Source organism: Pleurodeles waltl, chromosome 2_1, assembly GCF_031143425.1.
Source record: "Pleurodeles waltl isolate 20211129_DDA chromosome 2_1, aPleWal1.hap1.20221129, whole genome shotgun sequence".
NCBI lineage: Eukaryota > Metazoa > Chordata > Amphibia > Caudata > Salamandridae > Pleurodeles > Pleurodeles waltl.
The window spans coordinates 513,991,131-514,016,920 of NC_090438.1; the positions used below are offsets into that span (position 1 = coordinate 513,991,131).

General features: G+C 46.0%; 1 protein-coding gene across 4 annotated transcripts in view; it reads right to left on the reverse strand.

Moving 5' to 3' along the window:
- The window catches only part of AIFM1 (apoptosis inducing factor mitochondria associated 1), a 265,356-nt gene that overhangs the window by 59,574 nt on the left and 179,992 nt on the right, over positions 1-25,790 (reverse strand). For all 4 annotated transcript variants that reach the window (XM_069213999.1, XM_069214010.1, XM_069213991.1 and 1 more), the window contains one exon: positions 23,132-23,274. In XM_069213999.1, the coding sequence (XP_069070100.1) occupies positions 23,132-23,274 (143 nt within the window). The remainder of the gene's footprint in view (positions 1-23,131; positions 23,275-25,790) is intronic.

Genomic DNA, 25,790 nt, shown 5'->3' on the forward strand with positions numbered 1-25,790 from the left:
GGCCATGGTAGCGCCTTTCTTTCTGGTTGAATGTGCCCTTGGTGTAATGGGCGGTTCTCTCTTTGCTTTAAGGTAGCAGGTTTGGATGCACTTAACTATCCATCTGGCTATACCCTGTTTTGATATTGGGTTTCCTGTATGAGGTTTTTGAAATGCAATAAACAGTTGTTTTGTTTTCCTAATTTCTTTTGTTCTGTCAATGTAGTACATTAGTGCTCTTCTGATGTCTAATGTATGTAGTGCCCTTTCAGCTACTGAGTCTGGCTGTGGGAAGAACACTGGTAGTTCTACCGTTTGATTTAAGTGGAACGGTGAAATAACTTTTGGTAAACATTTTGGATTGGTTCTTAGGACCACCTTATTTTTGTGTATTTGAATAAAAGGTTCTTGTATAGTAAACGCCTGAATTTCACTTACTCTTCTTAGAGATGTGATGGCAATGAGAAATGCAACCTTCCACGTTAAGAATTGCATTTCGCAAGAGTGCATGGGTTCAAAAGGTGGGCCCATGAGTCTTGTTAAGACGATGTTGAGGTTCCATGAAGGAACAGGTGGTGTTCTTGGTGGTATAATTCTTTTCAGGCCTTCCATAAACGCTTTAATGACAGGTATCCTAAATAGTGAAGTTGAATGGGTAATTTGCAGGTATGCAGATATTGCTGCGAGGTGTATCTTTATGGAAGAGAAGGCTAGATTTGATTTTTGTAAATGTAGCAAGTATCCCAATATATCCTTTGGAGATGCATGTAATGGTTTAACTTGATTATTATGGCAGTAGCAAACAAATCTTTTCCATTTGCTTGCATAGCAGTGTCTAGTGGATGGTCTTCTAGCTTGTTTTATGACTTCCATACATTCTTGGGTGAGGTTTAAATGTCCGAATTCTAGGATCTCAGGAGCCAGATTGCTAGATTCAGCGATGCTGGGTTTGGATGCCTGATCTGTTGTTTGTGTTGTGTTAACAGATCTGGTCTGTTGGGCAACCTGACATGGGGTACTACTGACAGGTCTAGTAGTGTTGTGTACCAAGGTTGTCTTGCCCATGTTGGTGCTATTAGTATGAGTTTGAGTTTGTTTTGACTCAATTTGTTTACTAGATATGGAAGGAGAGGGAGAGGGGGAAAAGCGCACGCAAATATCCCTGACCAGTTCATCCATAGAGCATTGCCTTGAGACTGCCTGTGTGGGTACCTGGATGCGAAGTTTTGGCATTTTGCGCTCTCCTTTGTTACAAATAGGTCCATTTGAGGTGTCCCCCAAATCTTGAAGTAAGTGTTTAGAATTTGGGGGTGAATCTCCCATTCGTGGACCTGTTGGTGATCTCGAGAGAGATTGTTTGCTAGTTGATTTTGGATCCCTGGAATAAATTGTGCTATTAGGCGAATGTGGTTGTGAATTGCCCATTGCCATATCTTTTGTGCCAGGAGGCACAGCTGTGTCGAGTGTGTTCCCCCCTGTTTGTTTAGATAATACATTGTTGTCATGTTGTCTGTTTTGACAAGAATGTATTTGTGGGTTATGATGGGTTGAAATGCTTTCAACGCTAGGAATACTGCTAACAATTCGAGGTGATTTATATGCAGCTTTGTTTGATGTACGTCCCATTGTCCTTGGATGCTGTGTTGATTGAGGTGTGCTCCCCACCCTGTCATGGAAGCATCTGTTGTTATCACGTATTGTGGCACTGGGTCTTGGAAAGGCCGCCCCTTGTTTAAATTTATACTGTTCCACCATAGAAGCGAGATGTATGTTTGGCGGTCTATCAACACCAGATCTAGAAGGTGACCCTGTGCATGTGACCATTGTGATGCTAGGCACTGTTGTAAGGGCCTCATGTGCAGTCTTGCGTTTGGGACAATGGCTATGCATGAGGACATCATGCCTAGGAGTTTTAATACCATCTTTGCCTGTATTTTTTGTGTTGGATACATGGCTTGTATAACCTTGTGAAAATTTTGAACCCTTTGTGGACTTGGAGTGGCTATTCCCTTTGTTGTGTTGATTGTTGCTCCTAAGTATTGCTGTGTTTTGCACGGCAGAATGTGAGATTTTGTATAGTTGATGGAGAAACAGAGTTTGTAGAGGGTTTGTATGACATAATCCGTGTGGTGTGAACACTTTGTTAGGGAGTTGGTCTTGATTAGCCAATCGTCTAGGTACGGGAATACGTGTATTTGCTGCCTTCTGATGTGTGCAGCTACTACTGCCAGGCATTTTGTAAATACTCTTGGTGCGGTTGTTATACCGAACGGCAACACTTTGAATTGGTAATGTATTCCTTTGAATACGAACCTTAGGTATTTCCTGTGCGAGGGATGTATCGGTATGTGGAAATACGCGTCCTTTAGATCTAAGGTTGTCATGTAGTCTTGTTGCTTTAGCAGTGGTAACAAGTCTTGTAGCGTGACCATGTGAAAGTGTTCTGATTTGATGTAGGTGTTTAGTGTTCTGAGATCTAGGATTGGTCTCAGTGTTTTGTCCTTTTTTGGTATTAGAAAGTACAGTGAGTAAACTCCCGTGTTTTTTTGTGTACATGGTACCAATTCTATTGCGTCCTTTTGCAGTAATGCTTGAACTTCTAGTTCTAGAAGGTCTAGATGTTGTTTTGACATATTCTGTGTTTTTAGTGGGACATTTGGAGGGAGTTGGAGAAATTCTATGCAATAACCATGTCGGATAATTGCTAAGACCCAAGTGTCTGTTGTTATCTCCTCCCAAGATTTGTAAAACTGACTTAGTCTTCCCCCCACTGGTGTTGTGTGAAGGGGTTGAGGGACTTGTGAGTCACTGTTTGGTTGGAGGGGTTTTTGGACTTTGAAATTTTCCCCGGTTTCTAGGGAATTGTCCTCCTCTATACTGGCCCGAAAGCCTCCCCTTTGGTACTGTCCCTGGTAGGTAGACGGTGTAGATTGGGAGGTGCTGGCTTGTGTGGCTTGACCCCGAAACCCCCCTCTGAAGGTTGTTTTGCGGAAGGTGCCGAAAGTGCCTCTGCCCTGCGGGGAATAGAGTGCGCCCATGGCCTTGGCTGTGTCCGTGTCCTTTTTCAATTTCTCAATTGCCGTGTCCACTTCGGGTCCAAACAATTGTTGTTCATTGAACGGCATATTGAGCACCGCTTGCTGTATTTCCGGTTTAAAGCCAGATGTGCGCAACCATGCGTGCCTTCTTATGGTTACTGCGGTATTTATTGTTCTTGCCGCTGTGTCCGCTGCGTCCATAGAGGAGCGTATTTGGTTATTGGAGATGTTTTGTCCCTCCTCAACCACTTGTTTTGCCCGTTTTTGAAATTCTTTGGGTAGATGCTCGATGAGATGCTGCATCTCGTCCCAATGGGCTCTATCATATCGCGCTAGGAGCGCCTGAGAGTTCGCGATGCGCCACTGGTTTGCAGCTTGTACTGCGACCCTTTTCCCAGCTGCGTCGAACTTGCGGCTCTCTTTATCTGGAGGTGGTGCATCGCCTGATGTGTGCGAGTTGGCTCTCTTGCGAGCTGCCCCTACCACGACTGAATCTGGTGGCAGTTGTGAGGTGATAAAAGCAGGGTCCGTGGGCGGTGCTTTATATTTTTTCTCCACCCTTGGAGTAATCGCTCTACCTTTGACAGGTTCTTTGAAGATCTGCTTTGCGTGCCTTAGCATTCCTGGAAGCATAGGTAGGCTTTGGTAGGAGCTATGGGTGGAGGAGAGGGTGTTGAAAAGGAAGTCATCCTCGACAGGTTCTGCGTGTAACGACACGTTATGGAATTCTGCTGCCCTAGCTACCACCTGTGCATACGCTGTGCTGTCCTCAGGTGGTGAGGGCTTGGTAGGGTACGACTCAGGACTATTGTCTGATACTGGGGCGTCGTATAGGTCCCAAGCGTCCTGGTCGTCTTGGCTCATGGTGGTATGAGCCAGTGAATGTGACGGAGTCTGTGCCGGTGATGTGTGAGTTACAGGTGGAGTAGAGGGTGGCGGAGTTACCTTCTTCACCATTTTTTGTGGTGTTTGTTCTTGTGTTTGGAACTCGAGTCTCCTTTTTCTCCTGATTGGGGGAAGAGTGCTGATCTTCCCTGTCCCACTTTGTATGAAGATCCGCTTTTGTGTGTGGTCTACATCAGTGGTCTGTAACTCTTCTTCAAATCTGTGTTTGCGCATTTGAGAGGACAGTGATTGTTCCTCTGTATATGAGCTGGCAGTTGGTTCGGTTGCTGGTCGTTTTGGCACCGAAACTGTGTCTCTGCTTGTTTTCGGCTCCGAGGAGAATTTTTTCTTTTTCGGCGTCGAGCTTTCTCGGCGTCGATCTTCCTCGGTGGCGCTGTCTCTGTGTCGAGCAGCTTCGGTTCCGCTGTCTCGGCGTAGATCTTTTTCGGCAGCACTTTCTCGGTCCCGAGATTGCTGCATGCCTGTGTCTCGACCCGAGTCGGACGATCTCGGCACCAGTTCGGCCTTTTTCGGTGCCGATGGACGGTCACCTACTTTATGGGTTGAGCCATGGCCTGTTGGCAGTGGCGTCCCCTGGGCCTTGTCTGTTTTCTTGTGTGGAGCTTGCTTCGACGTCTTACTCACGGTTTCTTCGACGTCGAATTCCTCCGAGTCCGATTCATGGATGGAGAAGGCTTCCTCTTCTTCTCCTTGTCCCTCGAACTCTCGGTGTCCTGTCGGCGTGGACGCCATCTGCAATCTTCTGGCTCACCGGTCACGGAGCGTTTTTCGGGACCGAAACACACGACAGGCCTCACACGTTTCTTCCTTGTGCTCGGGCGACAGGCACAAGTTACAGACCAAATGTTGGTCTGTATATGGATATTTATTGTGGCATTTAGGACAGAATCGCAACGGGGTCCGTTCCATCAGTGTCGATGTTACACGCGGTCGGGCCGACCAGGCCCGACGGGGGATCGAAATTACCCCGAAGGGCTACCGGAGCTCTTCACGATTCGGTGTCGATTCTATTCTTACCCGATACCGAGTGAAACAATACCGACGTAGTTTTCCGAAGTTAAGACTATCTTTCTGTCCCGAAACCCGGAGTGAAAAGGAACACGTCCGAACCCGATGGCGGAAAAAAAGCAATCTAACATGGAGTCGACGCCCATGCGCAATGGAACAAAGGAGGAGGAGTCGCTCGGTCTCGGGACTCGAAAAGACTTCTTCGAACAAAAACAACTTGTAACACTCCGACCCAACACCAGACGGCGGACTATGCACAACATGTGTATCTGCAGCTACACATGCCACCGAACATTTATTTCCTAGCAGATCACACCTTCCAGGTTTTTTCCATGAATACTTCCTCCAGATCCCACTCTCACACTGGGAGTGCCGCAGAGTTCCAACCTGAGTCCCATGCTTTTTTTGGAGTACTTAATGGAAAGTTGTGGTCTAACATTTTTCTCTTATGCGGACTGTAAGGAAATGCCTCCTTGGCATGGTTACCCCCTGACTTTTTGCCTTTGCTGATGCTATGTTTTGAATTGAAAGTGTGCTGAGGCCTGCTAACCAGGCCCCAGCACCAGTGTTCTTTCCCTAACCTGTACTTTTGTATCCACAATTGGCACACCCTGGCATCCAGATAAGTCCCTTGTAAATGGTACCCCTGGTACCAAGGGCCCTGATGCCAAGGAAGGTCTCTAAGGGCTGCAGCATATCTTATGCCATCCTGGAGACCCCTCACTCAGCACAGACACCCTGCTTGCCAGCTTGTGTGCGCTGGTGAGAACAAAACGAGTAAGTCGACATGGCACTCCCCTCAGGGTGCCATGCCAGCCTCTCACTGCCTATGCAGGTGTAGATAAGTCACCCCTCTAGTAGGCCTTACAGCCCTAAGGCAGGGTGCACTATACCCTAGGTGAGGGCACCAGTGCATGAGCACTGTGCCCCTACAGTGTCTAAGCAATACCTTAGACATTGTAAGTGCAGGATAGCCATAAGAGTATACGGTCTGGGAGTCTGTTTTACACGAACTCCACAGCACCATAATGGCTACACTGAAAACTGGGAAGTTTGGTATCAAACTTCTCAGCACAATAAATGTACACTGATGCCAGTGTACATTTTATTGTAAAATACACCCCAGAGGGCACCTTAGAGGTGCCCCTGAAACCTTAACCGACTATCTGTGTAGGCTGACTGGTTCCAGCAGCCTGCCACAACCGAGACATGTTGCTGGCCCCATGGGGAGAGTGCCTTTGTCACTCTGAGGCCAGTAACAAAGCCTGCACTGGGTGGAGATGCTAACACCTCCCCCAGGCAGGAGCAGTCACACCTGGCGGTGAGCCTCAAAGGCTCACCCCTTTGTGCCAGCACCGCAGGACACTCCAGCTAGTGGAGTTGCCCGCCCCCTCCGGCCACAGCCCCCACTTTTGGCGGCAAGGCCGGAGAAAATAATGAGAATAACAAGGAGGAGTCACTGGCCAGTCAGGACAGCCCCTAAGGTGTCCTGAGCTGAAGTGACTAACTTTTAGAAATCCTCCATCTTGCAGATGGAGGATTCCCCAATAGGATTAGGGATGTGACCCCCTCCCCTTGGGAGGAGGCACAAAGAGGGTGTACCCACCCTCAGGGCTAGTAGCCATTGGCTACTAACCCCCCAGACCTAAACACGCCCTTAAATTTTGTATTTAAGGGCTCCCCTGAACCTAAAACTTTAGATTCCTGAAACTACAAGAAGAAGAAGACTGCTGAGCTGAAAAACCCCTGCAGAGGAAGACCAGAAGACACCAACTACTTTGGCCCCAGACTTACCGGCCTGTCTCCTGCCTTCCAAAGAAACCTGCTCCAGCTACGCTTTCCAAGGGACCAGCGACCTCTGAATCCTCTGAGGACTGCCCTGCTTCAAGAAAGACAAGAAACTCCTGAGGACAGCGGCACTGCTCCAAAAGAACTGCAACTTTGTTTCAAGGAGCAGATTTAAAGACCCCTGCAACTCCCCGCAAGAAGCGTGAGACTTGCAACACTGCACCCGGCGACCCCGACTCGACTGGTGGAGAACCAACACCTCAGGGAGGACCCTCCGGCGACTCCGAGACCGTGAGTAACCAAAGTTGTCCCCCCTGAGCCCCCAAAGCGACGCCTGCAGAGGGAATCCCGAGGCTCCCCCTGACCGCGACTGCCTGAACTCCATTTCCTGACGGCTGGAAAAGACCCTGCACCCGCAGCCCCCAGCACCTAAAGGAACGGAACTCCTGTGCAGGAGTGACCCCCAGGAGGCCCTCTCCCTTGCCCAGGTGGTGGCTACCCCGAGGAGCCCCCCCCTTGCCTGCCTGCAACGCTGAAGAGATCCCTTGATCTCTCATTGAAAACCATTGTAAACCCGACGCGTGTTTGCACACTGCACCCGGCCGCCCCCGCGCTGCTGAGGGTGTACTTTTTGTGCTGACTTGTGTCCCCCCCGGTGCCCTACAAAACCCCCCTGGTCTGCCCTCCGAAGACGCGGGTACTTACCTGCTGGCAGACTGGAACCGGGGCACCCCCTTCTCTCCATTGATGCCTATGTGTTTTGGGCACCTCTTTGACCTCTGCACCTGACCGGCCCTGAGCTGCTGGTGTGGTAACTTTGGGGTTGCTATGAACCCCCAACAGTGGGCTACCTTGGACCAAAAACTGAAACCTGTAAGTGACTTACTTACCTGTGAAACCTAACAATACTTTACCTCCCCCAGGAACTGTGAAAATTGCACTGTGTCCACTTTTAAAACAGCTTATTGTGTTTTATGTAAAAAGTATATATGCTACTGTAATTATTCAAAGTTCCTAAAGTACTTACCTGCAATACCTTTCAAATGAGATATTACATGTAGAATTTGAACCTGTGGTTCTTAAAATAAACTAAGAAAATATATTTTTCTATAACAAAACCTATTGGCTGGATTTGTCTCTGAGTGTGTGTTCCTCATGTATTGCCTGTGTGTTGGAAAATGGGTTATTGGTAGGGCAGGTAGGTACCTACACCTAGCAACAAGCCACTAACCTCCACATAGGTACAGTTAAGTCTCAGTAAATTAATCCCAGCTCTACCCTTGGTAGCTTGGCATCGAGCGTCAAGGCTTAACTTAGGAGACAAAGTGTAAAGCATTCAAATATCACAAAACAGTAATTAAATAAAACACAGGAAACAGTTTAAAAATCCAAAACCAATTTATAAAAATAGCTTGTATTTTTATCTTTAAAATGACACAAAAACGATTAAAATCGGTTCAGGGGAACCGGAGATATGAATTTTTAAAGTATTATTATTTTCTAGCGCTTAGAAACAAAAAGCGCCAATCGGGTCATCTGGTTGCACCAGGACCGGGGCAAAGTCAAACTTTCAGGCCGACCGCGATAGAGCCCTGCTCGGCTACAAGTCGCGGGAGGCCTCGGTTAAAAAGTTACCTTCTGACTTAGTCTTTATTTTGAAGTTTTTCTTCACCGGGACGAACCTGCCAGTTGAATCCGACCTCCTGGAGCCCTTGTTCGGATACGCGAAGTCGGTTTCCTCGGTGGTGATTTTTACCTTCGGACTTAGTCGTTTTTTCGAGATGAAAATCCTTCGACCGGGGTAAACCTGGATCTTGATCCGACGTCCATGGAGCCCTTCTCGGATACGATGGCTGGGAGGTCCCGGTCAACTTTTTACGTTCGGACTTAGTTTCTTTTTTGGATGTTTTTCTTTACCGGGACGAACCACGAAGTCAGGCCGGGTCGCGGTTGAGGCAAGCCGGCTAGAATTTCCGCGTCGGGTCGGTCACTTTATGGAGCTTTTTTTCAAAAATTCTCCAATCTTTTCCAAACTTCTGGGGCTTCACCCAGATGTTCTTTCAAGGTTCTTTTGGGGTCCACAGCTCACCCCAAGGGTCCAGAAGTTCTGTGATGGTCCTTGGGAAGTGCGGACTTCAACTCCCAGAATGCACCTGGCGCAAACTCCTTTTTGGCCACTGGACAGTGGTCAGCTGGTCGCTTTCTTCAGGAGTTGGTGCAGGGGACTCTGGTTTAGCAATTTTTCACCTGTAGCAAACAGGGAGTCCCTCCTTGAACCAGTTGAAGCCAGGCAAAGTCCTTCTTGTGGTGAAGCCCAAGTGTGCAGCTGGTGCAGTCTTTCTGAGTGCAGGGTCCAGGTGCAGGCCAGGGGTCCAGCAGGGCAGTCCTTCTTCTTTAGTTCCTTTCTTGTTGAATTCTGGAGGGGATCGGAGGTGTGGGTGCAGGTCTGCCAGTTTTATCCTTGCTCCTGGGTGAAAAGCAGGGGGGCCCTGGTTCTCCAATCAGGGACAGGGTCGTCCCCCTGTGATGACCACTTCCTGGAAAGTGTGGCAAAAATCCATCCCAGAAGGCAACAGTCTCTAAAAATCCAACATGGATGAATCTGATTTTTGGAGGTTACATCTGGCTGAGCCCACCCACTGGTGTGGCTAAAAATCATAAACACACCCCTCTCCTGCCCTCTCCTAATCTAATCAAGGGGGCACCTAGCTGTCTGTGGTTGCAGGATGTGGGGGTGTTGCTGGGTGCTGCAAATGTCCTTCTCTGCCTTTGAAGACCAGTTTGGCAGCCCTCCCCCTTCCTGCCTCACCATCTGCTGAGGGGAGATTCTCTCCCCCAAGCACATTCCTTTGTGTGAAGTCAGGCCACTTCACACCTCATCAAGGTAGCCTGGCAGAAGCTGCTGCAGGCTGGCCAATCAGAGCACAGCAGCAAAAACAATGCAGAGCTGGAATTGGCAACTTTTTAGGTAAAGTCTAAACTTTTTACCTGGACAAGTTATATTAAATCCAACAACTGGAAGTTGTGGGATTTGTTACAACAATCAATTTGATACCAAATTCTTGGTATGTAACATTTAAGGAGACTTTAAAATTTAAAATAAAGTCTGCCCATTCTAGCCTATGAAGGCCATTTACTTCAATGAGGGAAAAACGAATTTGGCTGTTTTTACCTCACCAGGGCTTATAAATCTATTTTTATAAAATCCCTGCTTATAGTTACATGGCACCCAGCCCTAGGGGCACATAGGGCACACCTTAGGGGTGACTTATATGTAAAAATAAGGTAGTTTAAGACTTTGGAAGTACCTTTAATTCCAAAGTCGAATTTGCATATAACTTTAATTTAAAAGCAGCCAGCAAGGCAGGCTTGCTTTTAAAATGACACTGGGCACCTCAGCAATGCACCTAGGTGTGCACCACCTATGCTGTGGTCCCTAAACCTACATGCCCTACCATATACTAGGGACTTATAGGTAGGTTAACTTAGCCAATTATAATTAGCCTAATTTGCATATCCATTTTACACAGAGCACAGGCCCTGGGACTGGTTAGCAGTACCCAGGGCACCATCAGAGTCAGGAAAACACCAGCATAAAGTGGAAAATGGGGGCAAAAAGTTATGGGGCCTCTGCAATCAGCCCTAGTTTCTCACACTGTGTGTATGTACAACAAATGCTTAACACTACTCCTTTGATAAGCCTACTGCTCGACCACACTACCACAAAATAGAGCATTAGTATTATCTCTTTTTGCCACTATCTTACCTCTAAGGGGAACCCTTGGACTCTGTGCATACTATTCCTTACTTTGAAATAGTGCATACAGAGCCAACTTCCTACACGGACAACACTCAGATCTCTTTGCCCTGTCATCTCAACATGAAGCTAGAACAAAAGATCTCAATTCTTCCCTTACCCTTGTCTCTGCATGGATGAATTCCAACTCACTCAAATTAAATGGAGATAGCCGTGATTGTTCTGAGCAGGAATCCCCCCCCCCCTCACACAGCTGTGCCCCCCGCCCACCACATTAGGCATTAGGGGTCTGGGTGGATTTTGTCTATGAAGCCGCAGGGAGCAAAGGTTACATCATCCTACTTCACCATTATGAAGTGTCTGAAAAAAGATCTTATGGATACTTCCTAGGCCATGATACTATCTAGGCTGGATTACAGTAATATTCTTTACCTGGGGGCTGACAACTCTGTGACTAGGCATTGTCGAATGGTTCAAAATGCTGCAAGGCTTTTATTTCGACTCCCTAAACAGTCCTCAGTTTCAGGTCTTTTTCTTGATCTTCACTGACTTACACTGGATAGGTGTATACACTTTAAGGCACTATGCTTTATGTACACAATGAAGTCAAATTGGTGACCTCGGTTCCTTAAAAAAAAAAATTGTCGTGCCCTACCTCCCCTCACGCGCCCTGTGTTCCTTTAATAGGTCCCTCTTCACTGTGCCTAGAGTTAGACCTGCTCGGATGGGAGGTTGTTCTTTCCCTTTTGTGGGACCCAAGTTGTTGAATGCTCTTCCTGAGCCTCTCAGATGCTTAACCTCTGTCTATCTTCTGCAAAGAACTTAAAACTTGGTTATATTAGGTCTCTCACTCAGGCTGTGTGGCAACTGTCCACTGGTGCCGGGAAACCCATTGGACAGCTGCGCTATACAAAAACTCAATAATAAGAGTAAATCTCAGTGGCAGTATGAAAAAACAACATGTGACAGTAGGTATAAAAATAAATGCAAATCACAGCTGAGTTCTGAAGCAGTAAAGATAATGCTACTACCAAAAAAACAAAAACAAATTCTCAACGGGAAAAGAAGGGCAGGTGCCAAATCATGATGGTAGAAATGACAAACTGAAAACGAAGAATTGGCTCCAGCTATTAGGACCTTTGTTTTGCCTGAGAGTAATTTCACTCATTATCACTGATTCGAGCAAGTAACAGTACAGAGGCTTGGGGGATACAAGACTAATTTGAAGACTGTCTCAACCCCATAAAATTGAACTAGAAAGTTGAGTTGGCATGTATATATAGACAGACTCAGCTGTTTACAAGCTATCAAGATACAAAAGAGGCCAACTAGGCAAGAGGGATGGCAACAGCATGAGGTTCAGGTAGAACTGGAGACAAAACATATAACCCAAGACAAGGAGGGCAGATACACCTGCACAAGATCAATAGTAGCCACCTAACAGATTATGAGGATTCATATCCCTAAGAAAATCATAAGGGGTGTAATGTTGTGCCCTCACCAAACACAGGCCATATGGTACCTTTGAGACCATACACTAGGAGGACAATGATATATTCCCCAGTGATGTAAAAATGTTTATGTTGCACACTTATTTATGTAGATAAAAAGATTTTAAAAATTGCATGGAGAAATTACTGTACATACTGGAAAGTCATGTAATTTGTTTGTGTTTTCATTATGTTTGTTAATTTATCATTTATGTCATGTTGTTGTGTATTTTGTATGCAAATATTTGTTGACAGATCAGACCCACAAAAGTATCTGATTTATAAAGTTGTTTGTGGAATTAGAATTTACTTTCATATTCAGTTGAAAAGAAATGTATGCGGAGGTAAAATAGCAGGTGCAGAGGTGAAAGGATAGTTATAAAAGAACTGTCTTAAAATAATAGCGTCCAACCGTTGTTAAGTACAGGCGGCTGATTGCAAAAATAGTAGAGCCAGTGGAACTCATGATTAACCCCTTCTGTGCCGCGGACGTAGTGGTTACGTCCTGCGGCACAGTGCTGCTGTGCCGAGGACGTAACCACTACGTCCACGGCACACAGCCCAGAGGGAGCGCTCTCGCTCCCTCTGTGTGCTTCCCCCCACCCCCCAAAGTCAGGGATGGAAGGGGAAGCCCTTCCCCTTCCACCCCCGACCCCCCAACCCCCCCATAATGACGTCAGCGCGCGATCGCGCGCTGACTTCATTATGGGGATTTCGCCGCACAGGAAGCCATTTGCTTCCTGTGCGGCGTGGAGAGAAGAGGTGAGTTCCTCTTCCCGGTGGGTGGGGGGTTTGGGCTAAAGAGGCACCGGGGGAAAGGAAAGGCTTTTCCTTTCCCCCGGTGTCTCTTTGAGCATTCCTGCTGCCCGATCGCATTGCGATCGGGCAGCAGGAATGCCCACTAGACACCAGGGATTTTTTTTTTTTGTTGTTCTTCACCCTTTCTTGTTTGCGGGGAGCGGCCCCTTGGGCAAGGGTCGCTCCCCTTGTGGGGGCAATTAGTTACGGCCATTTCTGCCCCCCTTGGGGGCAGATTGGCCTACTTTTTAGGCGGATCTGCCCCCAAGGGGGGCAGAAACCACTGGATCACCAGGGATTTATATTTTCTGTGCATTTATGTTGGGGGGGGTGCCCCCTTGGGCAAGGGGCGCCCCCCCCAAGGGGGCAGAGAACTGTTGGCCTTTTCTGCCCCCCTTGGGGGCAGATCGGCCTATTTTTTTTAGGTCCATCTGCCCCCCTTGGGGGCAGAAGCCACTTCGGCACCAGGGATTGTGTGTGTAGTGAATGGGGGGGCGCCCCCTTGGGCAAGGGTCGCTCCCCTTTGGGGGGCATGTCTTTTAGGGCCATTTCTGCCCCCCTTGAGGGCAGATCAGCCTATTATTTTTAGGCTGATCTGCCCCCAAGGGGGGCAGAAACCACTAGAACGCCAGGGATGTTTTTTTATGTGTTTATTTTTGTGGGGGGGCGTCCCCTTGGGCACGGGGCGCCCCCCCAAGGGGGGCATTGACCTGTTGGCCATTTCTGCCCCCCCTGGGGGCAGATGGGCCTATTTTTCTAGACCCACCTGCCCCCAAGGGGGGCAGAAGCCACGTAGACACCAGGGATAGTGTGTGTGTGTGTGTGTGTTAGTGGATGGGGGGGGGGCTTGGGCAAGGGTCACCCCCCACTTTGGGGGCACATGTACCCAGGCCATTTCTGCACCCCTTGGAGACAGATCAGCCTATTATTTTTAGGCTGATCTGCCCCCAAGGGGGGCAGAAACCACTAGAACGCCAGGGTTTTTTTTTATGTGTTTATTTTTGTGGGGGGGCGTCCCCTTGGGCACGGGGCGCCCCCCAAGGGGGGCATTGACCTGTTGGCCATTTCTGCCCCCCCTGGGGGCAGATGGGCCTATTTTTCTAGACGCACCTGCCCCCAAGGGGGGCAGAAGCCACGTAGACACCAGGGATAGTGTGTGTGTGTGTGTGTGTGTTAGTGGATGGGGGGGGGCTTGGGCAAGGGTCGCCCCCCACTTTGGGGGCACATGTACCCAGGCCATTTCTGCACCCCTTGGAGACAGATCAGCCTATTATTTTTAGGCTGATCTGCCCCCAAGGGGGGCAGAAACCACTAGAACGCCAGGGTTTTTTTTTATGTGTTTATTTTTGTGGGGGGGGGGCGTCCCCTTGGGCACGGGGCGCCCCCCCAAGGGGGGCATTGACCTGTTGGCCATTTCTGCCCCCCCTGGGGGCAGATGGGCCTATTTTTCTAGACGCACCTGCCCCCAAGGGGGGCAGAAGCCACGTAGACACCAGGGATAGTGTGTGTGTGTGTGTGTGTGTGTGTGTGTGTTAGTGGATGGGGGGGGGGGGCTTGGGCAAGGGTCGCCCCCCACTTTGGGGGCACATGTACCCAGGCCATTTCTGCACCCCTTGGAGACAGATCAGCCTATTATTTTTAGGCTGATCTGCCCCCAAGGGGGGCAGAAACCACTAGAACGCCAGGGATTTTTTTTTATTTGTTTATTTTTGTGGGGGGGCGTCCCCTTGGTCACGGGGCGCCGCCCCAAGGGGGGCATTGACCTGTTGGCCATTTCTACACCCCCTGGGGGCAGATGGGCCTATTTTCTTAGGCCCACCTGCCCCCAAGGGGGCAGAAGCCACTTAGGCACCAGGGATAGTGTTGTGTGTGTTTTTTTTGTTTTTTTTGTTTGAGGGCTGTCCCCTTTGGCAAGGGTCGCTCTCCATGGGGACACAGTACTAAAGGTATTTTTTGGCTTCCTTGGGGCAGACAGGCCTATTTTTTTAGTAGGCCCATCTGCCCCTATGGCAGAATCCACTTAGGCACCAATTTCTAAAATGTTTGATGGTGGGGTGTTTGTCAACTGAAGAAGTCTTTGCATTTGTGATAATGTTTTCCTCCTTTTTGTTCTAGTTCAAAGCTTTTGCTTTATTTGCTGTGGCTCCTTGCGGTTTTGGCGGTGGTTGACCTGCAGTTTGCACAGTTGCATGTTTTAGGTAAGTAAAAACAATTTACTCCAAAGGAGTATTGTTGCCATGCATGAATGACATGTTTGTAGGGGGTGTACTAAATGCAGGATTGTGTGTGAAATTGTCCTTAGGTTTGTGCACAATGATATTTGTTTTGTCTTATTTCTAATTTGCCTTTCTTTCTTTCTAGTGGGATATCATTGGTGATTGCTGTGTAGTTGCTGGTGAATCAAGCTTTTTCAGGCAAGTGAGCGGTATAGTTTTTGAGTTTGTAACTCTTACTAACAAAGCTACACTTTGTTACTTGTCTTACACAGTGCTGGTTGTTGGTGGTGAATTTGTCCAGTTAATTTTAGCAGGAGAGATCATGGCTAGCCGTAGGATGACCGCTCAGCAGGTGGTTGGTATGCTTTTTGAGTCACAGTCTGATCATGACTATGAGACGGACTCTGCATCTGAGGCAGAGGAGGAAGTCAGAGATTCTGGCAGTGATGTTTCTGTTGGAGGGGAATCTTTTGATGATGAAGCCACACTCAGTGCAGATGAAGGTTCTGTTTTAGAGGAGGACATTGATGTGCCAATAGTGCAGCAACCTGGGGCTGAAAGGTTTCCCGTTAGAAGACCTGATGTCTGGGTTGCCCCAAACATGGAGCAGCCAGAGTTGCCTGCCTTTACTGGTCTCCCGGGGTGCAACGCCAATACAGAGAACTTTATGCCTATCAATTTCTTTGAGTTATTCATGGATGATGTGTTTTTGGAAGAGATTGTTGAGCAGACTAATTTGTATGCGGAGCAGCATTTGAGGGACAACGCTGCTAGACTTAGGCCACACTCTAAAGCTGCCCAGTGGATTCCCACAAATTTGGAGGAGATAAAACAGTTTTTGGGTTTGACTTTTTTGATGGGGTTGATAAGGAAGCCGTCACTGGCTTCTTATTGGTCTACTAGTCCCTTGATGGCAACAGCTATATTTCCAGCTACCATGAGTCGTAATCGGTATTTGCTTCTTCTTAGGATGCTGCATTTTGTTGACAATGCATTAGCCTTGCCACGAGATCACCCAGATTCTGACCGTCTTTTTAAGATTAGGCCTGTCCTTGATCATTTTGTAGATCGGTTTTCGGAGGTCTATGTTCCAGGCAAAGAGATAAGTGTGGACGAGTCTTTGGTCCTCTTCAAGGGTCGTTTGGTTTTTAGGCAGTACATTCCTAGCAAAAGGGCACGATATGGAATTAAATTGTATATGCTGTCTGAAAGTAGGACAGGATATGTGTATAGTTTCCGTGTGTACACTGGTAGGGATTCCAATATTGACCCCCCTGGTTGTCCTCCCACTTTTGGAGTTACTGAGAAAATAGTGTGGGATCTTGGTAGACGACTGTTCAACAAAGGTCACCATTTGTATGTAGATAACTTCTACACTGGTGTGCAGTTGTTCAAGGAATTGTTTAGAGTGGACACAGTTGCTTGTGGCACAATCCGTTCTAACCGGAAAGGCTATCCAAGGGAGCTTGTCTGTAAAAAACTTGAGAGGGGACAGTGCTGTGCCTTGCGGAACGAGGAGCTGCTAGCTTTGAAATTTTCAGACAAGAGGGATGTCTACATGCTAAGTACCATCCATGATGAGAGTACTTCCCCTGTGACTGTTTGGGGCCAGGTTGCTGAAGTGCGCAAACCTGTGTGCATTTTAGATTATAATAAGCACATGGGAGGTGTAGATAGAGTTGACCAGAGGTTGGAACCTTATACTGCTATTCGTAAGTCTTATGTTTGGTATAAGAAGTTAGCACTTCACCTCTTCCACTTAGCAACCTTCAATGCTTTTATTGTGTTTAGGGATAGGTCTCCAGACTCAAAGATGACATTTGTGAAATTTCAGGAGTCAGTGATAGAGAGCCTTATTGTGGTGGAACAGGCCAGAGTTCCTAGAGAAGCAGTGGTGGAGGATGTGGCTAGATTGAAAGATCGCCACTTTGCTGAGCACATTCCTCCCACACCCAAAAAAGACTTTCCAGCTAAGAAATGTAGAGTGTGTTTTCGAAGAGGTATCCGGAGGGAGTCTCGAATGTACTGCCCAGATTGTCCTTCAAAGCCTGGGCTGTGTGTCGGTGCTTGTTTTAAGAATTACCACACCCAGAAGAATTTCTGGGAACAACCATGAGTGTAAACTCATGTCTGTTTTGTATTTTCATGTGTTTAGTTTCATGGTTAGCATTTCTGTCATGTTCTTAGTTAGAGCTTTTGTGTTTGTTGTTTTGTAATTCTTTCTACTTAGTTAGGGGTTCCTCGGTTTAAAAAAAAAAAATATATATATGATGCCATTGTGTGTGGAGTGGGGCTTGGCTGAGACTGTACATATTGACTTGATGTTGGCTACTGCAACACACTGCCAGCCAAACACCAGTCCACACACTCCCATCAGCTGGTGTGATTGTTGTATCAGGCATGTGGGCGTATGTAAGTGATGGGCCCTTGAGTGGCGCTGTCTGTCGATGTGAGTGTTGTAATGTGCTGGGCCCGTGGCTGGCGGTGTGAATGGCCTTGTGTGTGTCATGTATGAAAGTTGTGTGAATGGACTGTAAAGCGGTTGGTGCCTTGTCGCGGCTTTACAGCTCACGAGCTGCGAGTCATTGGTTCAGTTTTTTGCCTTTCAGTTACTAACAGTGCTTTTCATTTTTGTGAAAGCTCTTGTTAGTAAAATTTGATCCACTGAACCATCACTCACCCTCGTGCCAAATCCAACCAGTATGTGTGGTAAAAATGACCAAACCTGCTCCGCTGTAATCAGGCGTCGCAGCACACCTATGACACGCTAGGTGCCTCAGGTGGGACCCCGATGATGAAGCATGCCACCAACTTGGTTGGTGGGTGAGGGGTCTTTTTCACATAACCTAAGTGTGTTTCTTTTCAAAATTTTAGTGTTTGGCACATCACGGACGTATGTGGGCACATCAAAACGATATATTACAAAACTACCTGTGTTTGGGGGGGGAGAGGGCACCTATGTTTTTGGTCCTGTGTGCGGCCTTCATCTAGGGAAACCTACCAAACCCAGACATTTTTTAAAACTAGACACCCCAAGGAGTCCAGGGAGGAGTGGCTTGCGTGGATCCCCCAACATTTTCTTACCCAGACTCCTCTGTAAACCTCAAAATGTGCTAAAAAAAGCATATTTTCCTGACTTTTCTTCGTATGATCACCACTCAAGCACAAAATTCCTACTCCCCAGTGTTCCCCTCAGTCTCCCAAATAAAATGACACCTCACGTATGTGGGTCCCCAAAGCAGAGTCAGTCTAAAGATGTATAAAAGAATATGTCCTTATAAACTCGCAGTACTATCCCCTGTATCTCTACAAGTTTTGGGCCTTATTCTGTTGGAGGCACCTGGCCCACCCACACAAGTGAGGTATCATTTTTATTGGGAGACTTGGGGGAACGCTGGGTGGAAGGAAATTTGTGGCTCCACTCAGATTCCAGAACTTTCTGTCACCGAAATGTGTGAAAAATTCGTTTTTTTAGCCAAAATTTGAGGTTTGGAAAGGATTCTGGGTAACAGAACCTGGTCAGAGCCCCTCAAGTCACCCCATCTTGGATTCCCCTAGGTCTCTAGTTTTCAGAAATGCACAGGTTTGGTAGGTTTCCCTAGGTGCTGGCTGAGCTACAGGCCAAAAACTACAGGTAGGCACTGTTTTCAATGAAAAAATGTGATGTGTCCACGCTGCGCTTTGGGGCGTTTCCTGTCGCGGGCGCTAGGCCTACCCACACAAGTGAGGTATCATTTTTATCGGGAGACGTGGGGGAACGCTGGGTGGAAGGAAATTTGTGGCCCCTCTCAGATTCCAGAACTTTCTGCCACAGAAATGTGAGGAACATGTGTTTTTTTAGCCAAATTTTGAGCTTTGCAAAGGATTCTGGGTAACAGAACCTGGTCCGAGCCACACAAATCACCCCATCTTGGATTCCCCTAGGTCTCTAGTTTTCAGAAATGCACAGGTTTGGTAGGTTTCCCTAGGTGGCGGCTGAGCTAGAGGCCAAAATCTACAGGTAGGCACTTTGCTAAAAACAGGTCTATTTTCTGTGATGTGTCCACGTTGCGCTTTGGGGCGTTTCCTGTCGCGGGCGCTAGGCCTACCCACACAAGTGAGGTATCATTTTTATCGGGAGACGTGGGGGAACGCTGGGTGGAAGGAAATTTGTGGCTCCTCTCAGATTCCAGAACTTTCTGCCACAGAAATGTGAGGAACATGTGTTTTTTTAGCCAAATTTTGAGCTTTGCAAAGGATTCTGGGTAACAGAACCTGGTCCGAGCCCCGCCAGTCATCCCTCCTTGGATTCCCCTAGGTCTCTAGTTTTCAGAAATGTACAGGTTTGGTAGGTTTCCCTAGGTGCCGGCTGAGCTAGAGGCCAAAATCTACAGGTAGTCACTTCGCAAAAAACACCTCTGTTTTCTTCCAAAATTTTGGTGGTGTCCACGTTGCGCTTTGGGGCGTTTCCTGTTGCGGGCGCTAGGCCTACCCACGCAAGTGAGGTATCATTTTTATCGGGAGACTTGGGGGAACGCTGGGTGCAAGGAAATTTGTGGCTCCTCCCAGATTCCACCACTTTCTGCCACAGAAATGTGAGGAACATGTGTTTTTTTTAGCCAATTTTTGAGCTTTACAAAGGATTCTGGGTAACAGAACCTGGTCCGAGCCCCGCCAGTCACCCCTCCTTGGATTCCCCTAGGTCTCTAGTTTTCAGAAATGCACAGGTTTGGTAGGTTTCCCTAGGTGGCGGCTGAGCTAGAGGCCAAAATCTACAGGTAGGCACTTTGCTAAAAACAGGTCTGTTTTCTGTGATGTGTCCACGTTGCGCTTTGGGGCGTTTCCTGTCGCGGGCGCTAGGCCTACCCACACAAGTGAGGTATCATTTTTATCGGGAGACGTGGGGGAACGCTGGGTGGAAGGAAATTTGTGGCTCCTCTCAGATTCCAGAACTTTCTGCCACAGAAATGTGAGGAACATGTGTTTTTTTAGCCAATTTTTGAGCTTTGCAAAGGATTCTGGGTAACAGAACCTGGTCCGAGCCCCGCCAGTCACCCCTCCTTGGATTCCCCTAGGTCTCTAGTTTTCAGAAATGTACAGGTTTGGTAGGTTTCCCTAGGTGCCGGCTGAGCTAGAGGCCAAAATCTACAGGTAGTCACTTCGCAAAAAACACCTCTGTTTTCTTCCAAAATTTTGGTGGTGTCCACGTTGCGCTTTGGGGCGTTTCCTGTCGCGGGCGCTAGGCCTACCCACACAAGTGAGGTATCATTTTTATAGGGAGACTTGGGGGAACATAGAATAGCAAAACAAGTGTTATTGCCCCTTGTTTTTCTCTACATTTTTCCCTTCCAGATATAAGACAGTGTGTAAAAAAGACGTCTATTTGAGAAATGCCCTGTAATTCACATGCTAGTATGGGCACCCCGGAATTCAGAGATGTGCAAATAACCACTGCTTCTCAACACCTTATCTTGTGCCCATTTTGGAAATACAAAGGTTTTCTTGATAGCTATTTTTTACTCTTTATATTTCAGCAAATGAATTGCTGTATACCCGGCATAGAATGAAAACCCACTGCAGGGTGCAGGTCATTTATTGGCTCTGGGTACCTAGAGTTCTTGATGAACCTACAAGCCCTATATATCCCCGCAACCAGAAGTCCAGCAGACGTAACGGTATATTGCTTTCGAAAATCTGACATTGCAGGAAAAAGTTACAGAGTAAAACTTAGAGAAAAATTTATGTTTTTTTCACCTCAATTTCAATATTTTTCTTTTTCAGTTGTTATTTTCTGTAGGAAACCCTTGTAGGATCTACACAAATTACCCCTTGCTGAATTCAGAATTTTGTCTACTTTTCAGAAATGTTGCGGTTTATGGGATCCAGCGTTGGTTTCATGCCCATTTCTGTCACTGACTGGAAGGAGGCTGAAAGCACAAAAAATCGTAAAAATGGGGTATGTCCCAGTAAAATGCCAAAATTGGGTTGAAAAATTGGGTTTTCTGATTCAAGTCTGCCTGTTCCTGAGAGCTGGGAAGCTGGTGATTTTATCACCGCAAACCCTTTGTTGATGTCCTTTTCAGGGAAAAAACCACAAGCCTTCTTCTGCAGCCCATTTTTCCCATTTTTTTAAAAAAAAAAAACGAAATTTTCACTGTTTTTTGGCTAATTTCTTGGCCTCCTTCTGGGGAACCCACAAAGTCTGGGTACCTCTAGAATCCCTAGGATGTTGGAAAAAAAGGACGCAAATTTGGCGTGGGTAGCTTATGTGAACAAAAAGTTATGAGGGCCTAAGCGCGAACTGCTCCAAATAGCCAAAAAAAGGCTCGGCACAGGAGGGGGAAAAGGCCTGGCAGCGAAGGGGTTAAAAAGAACAGTATGCACCACAGATACTGCCATATAACTAATGACTTCTCTATGACCCTGAGTATGGGCTTACAGTTTGACACGGACAGCAATGGATTCCCTTGCAAATTTTTACTGCTTTTTTGCTACTTTATTTCCTATAACTACACACTTTCTTTTGACAACAGTCTATCAATAAAAGCAATCTTTGTTGAAAATGAATGTTTTGATGTTTGACTAAAGAATAACGGTAAGTGAGAACAGAGGCTGTCTAGCCAGTCTTCCAACTGTAGCTAAATAAGCAGGATCTAATGATGCTACATCTGGTGGCTGTGAATTAATGCACCTACCACACAAATCTGTATTTGACCTCTTGGTCCTCCTGGTCACAGGTTCAGGTTATAGTGGGTCCACTCAGCCTTTCATCCTTCAGACTACAACAGGATCCGTACTACTGATTTTGGTCAAAATAAACATCTTTTACTTGCGTTGGACATTCACTTTATGAGGAGGACAGCCACCCGTCATTAAATCTGTGAACTAAACAGAGCTCAGAGCAAAATTAAAGTTCTTGCATTGGCAGATCCCTGTCTGAGGTATTACCTTTGATGTTTACTGCACAGACTCCATTCCTTTAAACTGACAAAAGCTGAACCAAGATAACCATCCTGGCGAACTCATTCAGCAGTAACTGAAAACGTAAATGGGCAGGGGGGTTGGGAGCACACTTCCTCACATCCCAGCACAGTTCGCCCCTTTGCATCCTGGTAAATGCAGTTCACAGTTAGCACTTACTTGAAAATTAGAATGCTGCTGTTCACCTGCTACTTAACTTCCTGAAATTTTCTTAAATGGCCTAGGCCCTCGCCACTCTCCGTTGGCTTCTGATAAGAGAGTGGCATTTAAGGCTTTGTGCTTCTGCCATAAAATTGTGCTAGTAATGAGCCCGTGGTATTTACATCCCTCAATCACTGCCTATTGCCCGAAAAGAAGTCTTCGATCTACAACTGCAGCATTAACATCAATCCCAAGAGTGAAGAAAGTGCACATGGGTGGCTGTTCTTTCAGGTTCTTGTCCACTAAACTATGGAATTCTCTGCCACTTGATCTCAGGCAGGAAAACCTTGAGCCTGTCTTTCCGAAAATGCTTAACACCTGACTTACACAAATCACCTTAGATTAGAACTGGAATTTGTTTACTTTTATTAAGTGAACTTTAGCGCAGGGACACTCAGGATCGGAGTAACCGTGCACTCTATAAATTCCTTTAACATAACATAAGAAAAGCCCTATGCTTCAGGGTTTTGTGCTGTGTACCACCAGGCTGAGGGTAAAAAGGTATGTATAAGGAATGGAAAACACAAGGGTTCAAAGTGGTACTCATCAATATTTGATTTAAGGTTCTCCTCCATCACAGAAGAAGAATAAAGCTCAACAAGGTAAAAGGAAGCATGTTAGTCTGGCTAGCTTTGGTTGGAAACAGCTAATGAAAGAATTCCTTAATAGATCTCTGTAACTTCAGGCTTTTGCCATATGTGAAAAGGTCAGGTCTTCACAAGTATTTTGAGAAGCCAGGTAACTGATGTCATTTGCTTTTGACAGCATGGCTGAATTCTCAAATAGCTTTGCTGGGTCCTCTCCTCCTCAGTCTTCTTGACCTTCCAGAGGACCTCAAGGTACTACTCCGCAGGGCCACTTGCGTAACCGGACCATACCAACAATGTCAGGCGTTCAAGGACGATCCCATAAACAAGGAGTATCCCAGTGTCAAATACATGATTGCTGCACCTTGAATACAGTAATTAAATGCTAGAGGTAAAAACATACCAAAACATGGATTGATGCCAGTATGGTTTTGTGGCCCCAGTCATGTTTTCACCTGCCAGTCTTCCACTGACAACCGCATGGTCATGGTGCTCCACTCGTCTTCGGCCCAGCTTTATATCATAAAAACATGCAGCATCCCCTGCCTTAAGAAAACATGTTATGCATTACTAATATGACATAGGTTTATTACGAGAGACAGTACAGTTTTCAGATTGAATCCCTTAGTAGTAGCGCACTACAGTGATCTGTAAACATGATACATTTGATGTAAAGTTTTGCAAAGCTCCTCTACAACCACAGATATGGCCTTGCACACTGCCTCTGTAACATTCACTTTGTGCACTTTAACATATTAACCAATGACTTTAAATGGTATTAATATTATGTTTCAACCAACAAAGGCTATTGACTAATGAGATCTGTAAATTAATCTTTTCAAAGTAATAGCTCAGAAAACAACAGGCTACTTCTGTATCCTGGAGTTAAAATGTTCCTGACAGCAGTACATTCCCCTCCTTCAGACTGTGCCTCAACTGTCTGTATCCATCAGAGCAGTTTAAGAATTTAATGCTACTGAAAATCATACGTTTCTTAAATACGATTTGTGGATTTCTGCAACACATTTTCACTATAAATAATTAAAACTTTTGCAGAAAGAAAAATACAGGTTAATGCTAAAAATGGCCAAGTAGAAGGTAAAGTTCGCTACATCATAAATATTACATCATGAAAAGTAAAACATGTATTTTTTGTTCACAAAAAAAGAAGTAAAAATATGTGTTCTTGAACTCCACTGGCAAAGCCATAGGTCTGGATTTTTATGTTTAAATAAAGTGGTTCTTTGTTTGGCAGTATGTAGAATGGTGTAGGTTGGCCAGTGAGGGTGGGGTGTGGTGAGTGAAAGAACTGATGTGTAATTAAGTGGGCGGATGAGTGAATTCATTATGGGTTAGAGAGTGTATGGCTGGCTATATGGGTGACTGAATACATGGACAGGTGGCTGGAACAACAGATGAATGGGTAAAGATGAGAAATGACCATCGGCAGAGTGCTGTGGGCCTATGCAATATTGTTTGCAGCAGGGGAGTGCCCTCACTTTTGCCACTACTCCTGACTTATTAATTGTTAGACCTGGCATCCTTGGTGTGGTCTCCCCTAAAGTTCTGCCTCCGTTTCTCAGGTTGTTGCTGTGTGCTGGACTCTGTTTTTGCTGTTTTTGTTACTCTGGGCACTTTACCACTGCTATCCAATGCTAACGTGCAAATGCTCCTATGTAAAATTAATAGATAATTGGCTTTTCATGATTGGCATACTTGATGTACTAGTAAGCACCTAGAATAAATCAAGACCCCCTATCCGCTCAATAACTCTCACAGACGGCCTTCACACAAACATATAACTCAACACACAAACAACCATAGACCAATGACTACAAGAAAATCTATCGCACAGAGTAGCTTATTCGATTCTTCAGAAGACTTTTGAAGGTATTTTTCACAGGTTCCAATGATTTAAGAAATGGGGTGTTTTAACCCTACAGCAATGTGCCTTCCCGCGCTTAGTTTGTTGAAAGATGTTTCTTCTTACAGCTTAGGCGTTTTTGGTCCCTGGACCCGCTAGTTATGCAGGAGTCCTTGTTGTGTTTTACCTACTACTATCAGGTAAACATATAATCTACCTTCATGCGATATTTTTTCAATCTTTATGCATGTGTGGGCTGAAGTTCTCTGCTCTTTCTATTCACATCACATGGCCTGATATGGTCTCTTGTATTATATTATTATATATTACATTTGCACTGTGTGTGTTTGTTTTTGTGTTTGGTCCCCACACTCACCCAAATGGGCCCCCACGCATGGTAACCGATGCAATTTATGTACTTACAACATTTTATATCTTCCATACAAAGTTAATTATGTTTTCAACTTAAATTTAGAATTAAAAAGATGGCGCAGTGTGCAATATTGTATTAAGTGCCCTGATAAAGGTGGCCGTGAGTATCATGAACATATCTAAAAGCATAAGTCCACCAAAACGCGCGTCGGCAGTTCTGGCATCTTTAATGATTCATTAAGGCAAAAAGGATCATCTATCATTTGGCAGCAAGGAGGATTTACCAATTGATGAAGCAATCTTGTTTATGAGAACTTGTATCAAAAGACATACCGAATTTAGCAACAATTGACTAATTGAAGAAGTAATTTGGTTGATGAGAAGTTGCATCTAAAGACTTACTGGATTTAACCATAAGAGCTTGAATTTATGTGCTTATTATGAGCATGGACCCTTGTGATATTAATTAGATCAGTCCATTACACAAATGCAGTAATGTTTATTATTGGAGAGTGTAGGAAGTTGGCTCTGTATGCACTATTTCAAAGTAAGGAATAGTATGCACAGAGTCCAAGGGTTCCCCTTAGAGGTAAGATAGTGGCAAAAAGAGATAATACTAATGCTCTATTTTGTGGTAGTGTGGTCGAGCAGTAGGCTTATCAAAGGAGTAGTGTTAAGCATTTGTTGTACACACACAAGCAATAAATAAGGAACACACACTCAGACAATTCCAGGCCAATAGGGTTTTGTATAGAAAAATATATTTTCTTAGTTTATTTTAAGAACCTCAGGTTAAAATTTTACAGGTAATACTTCAAATGAAAGG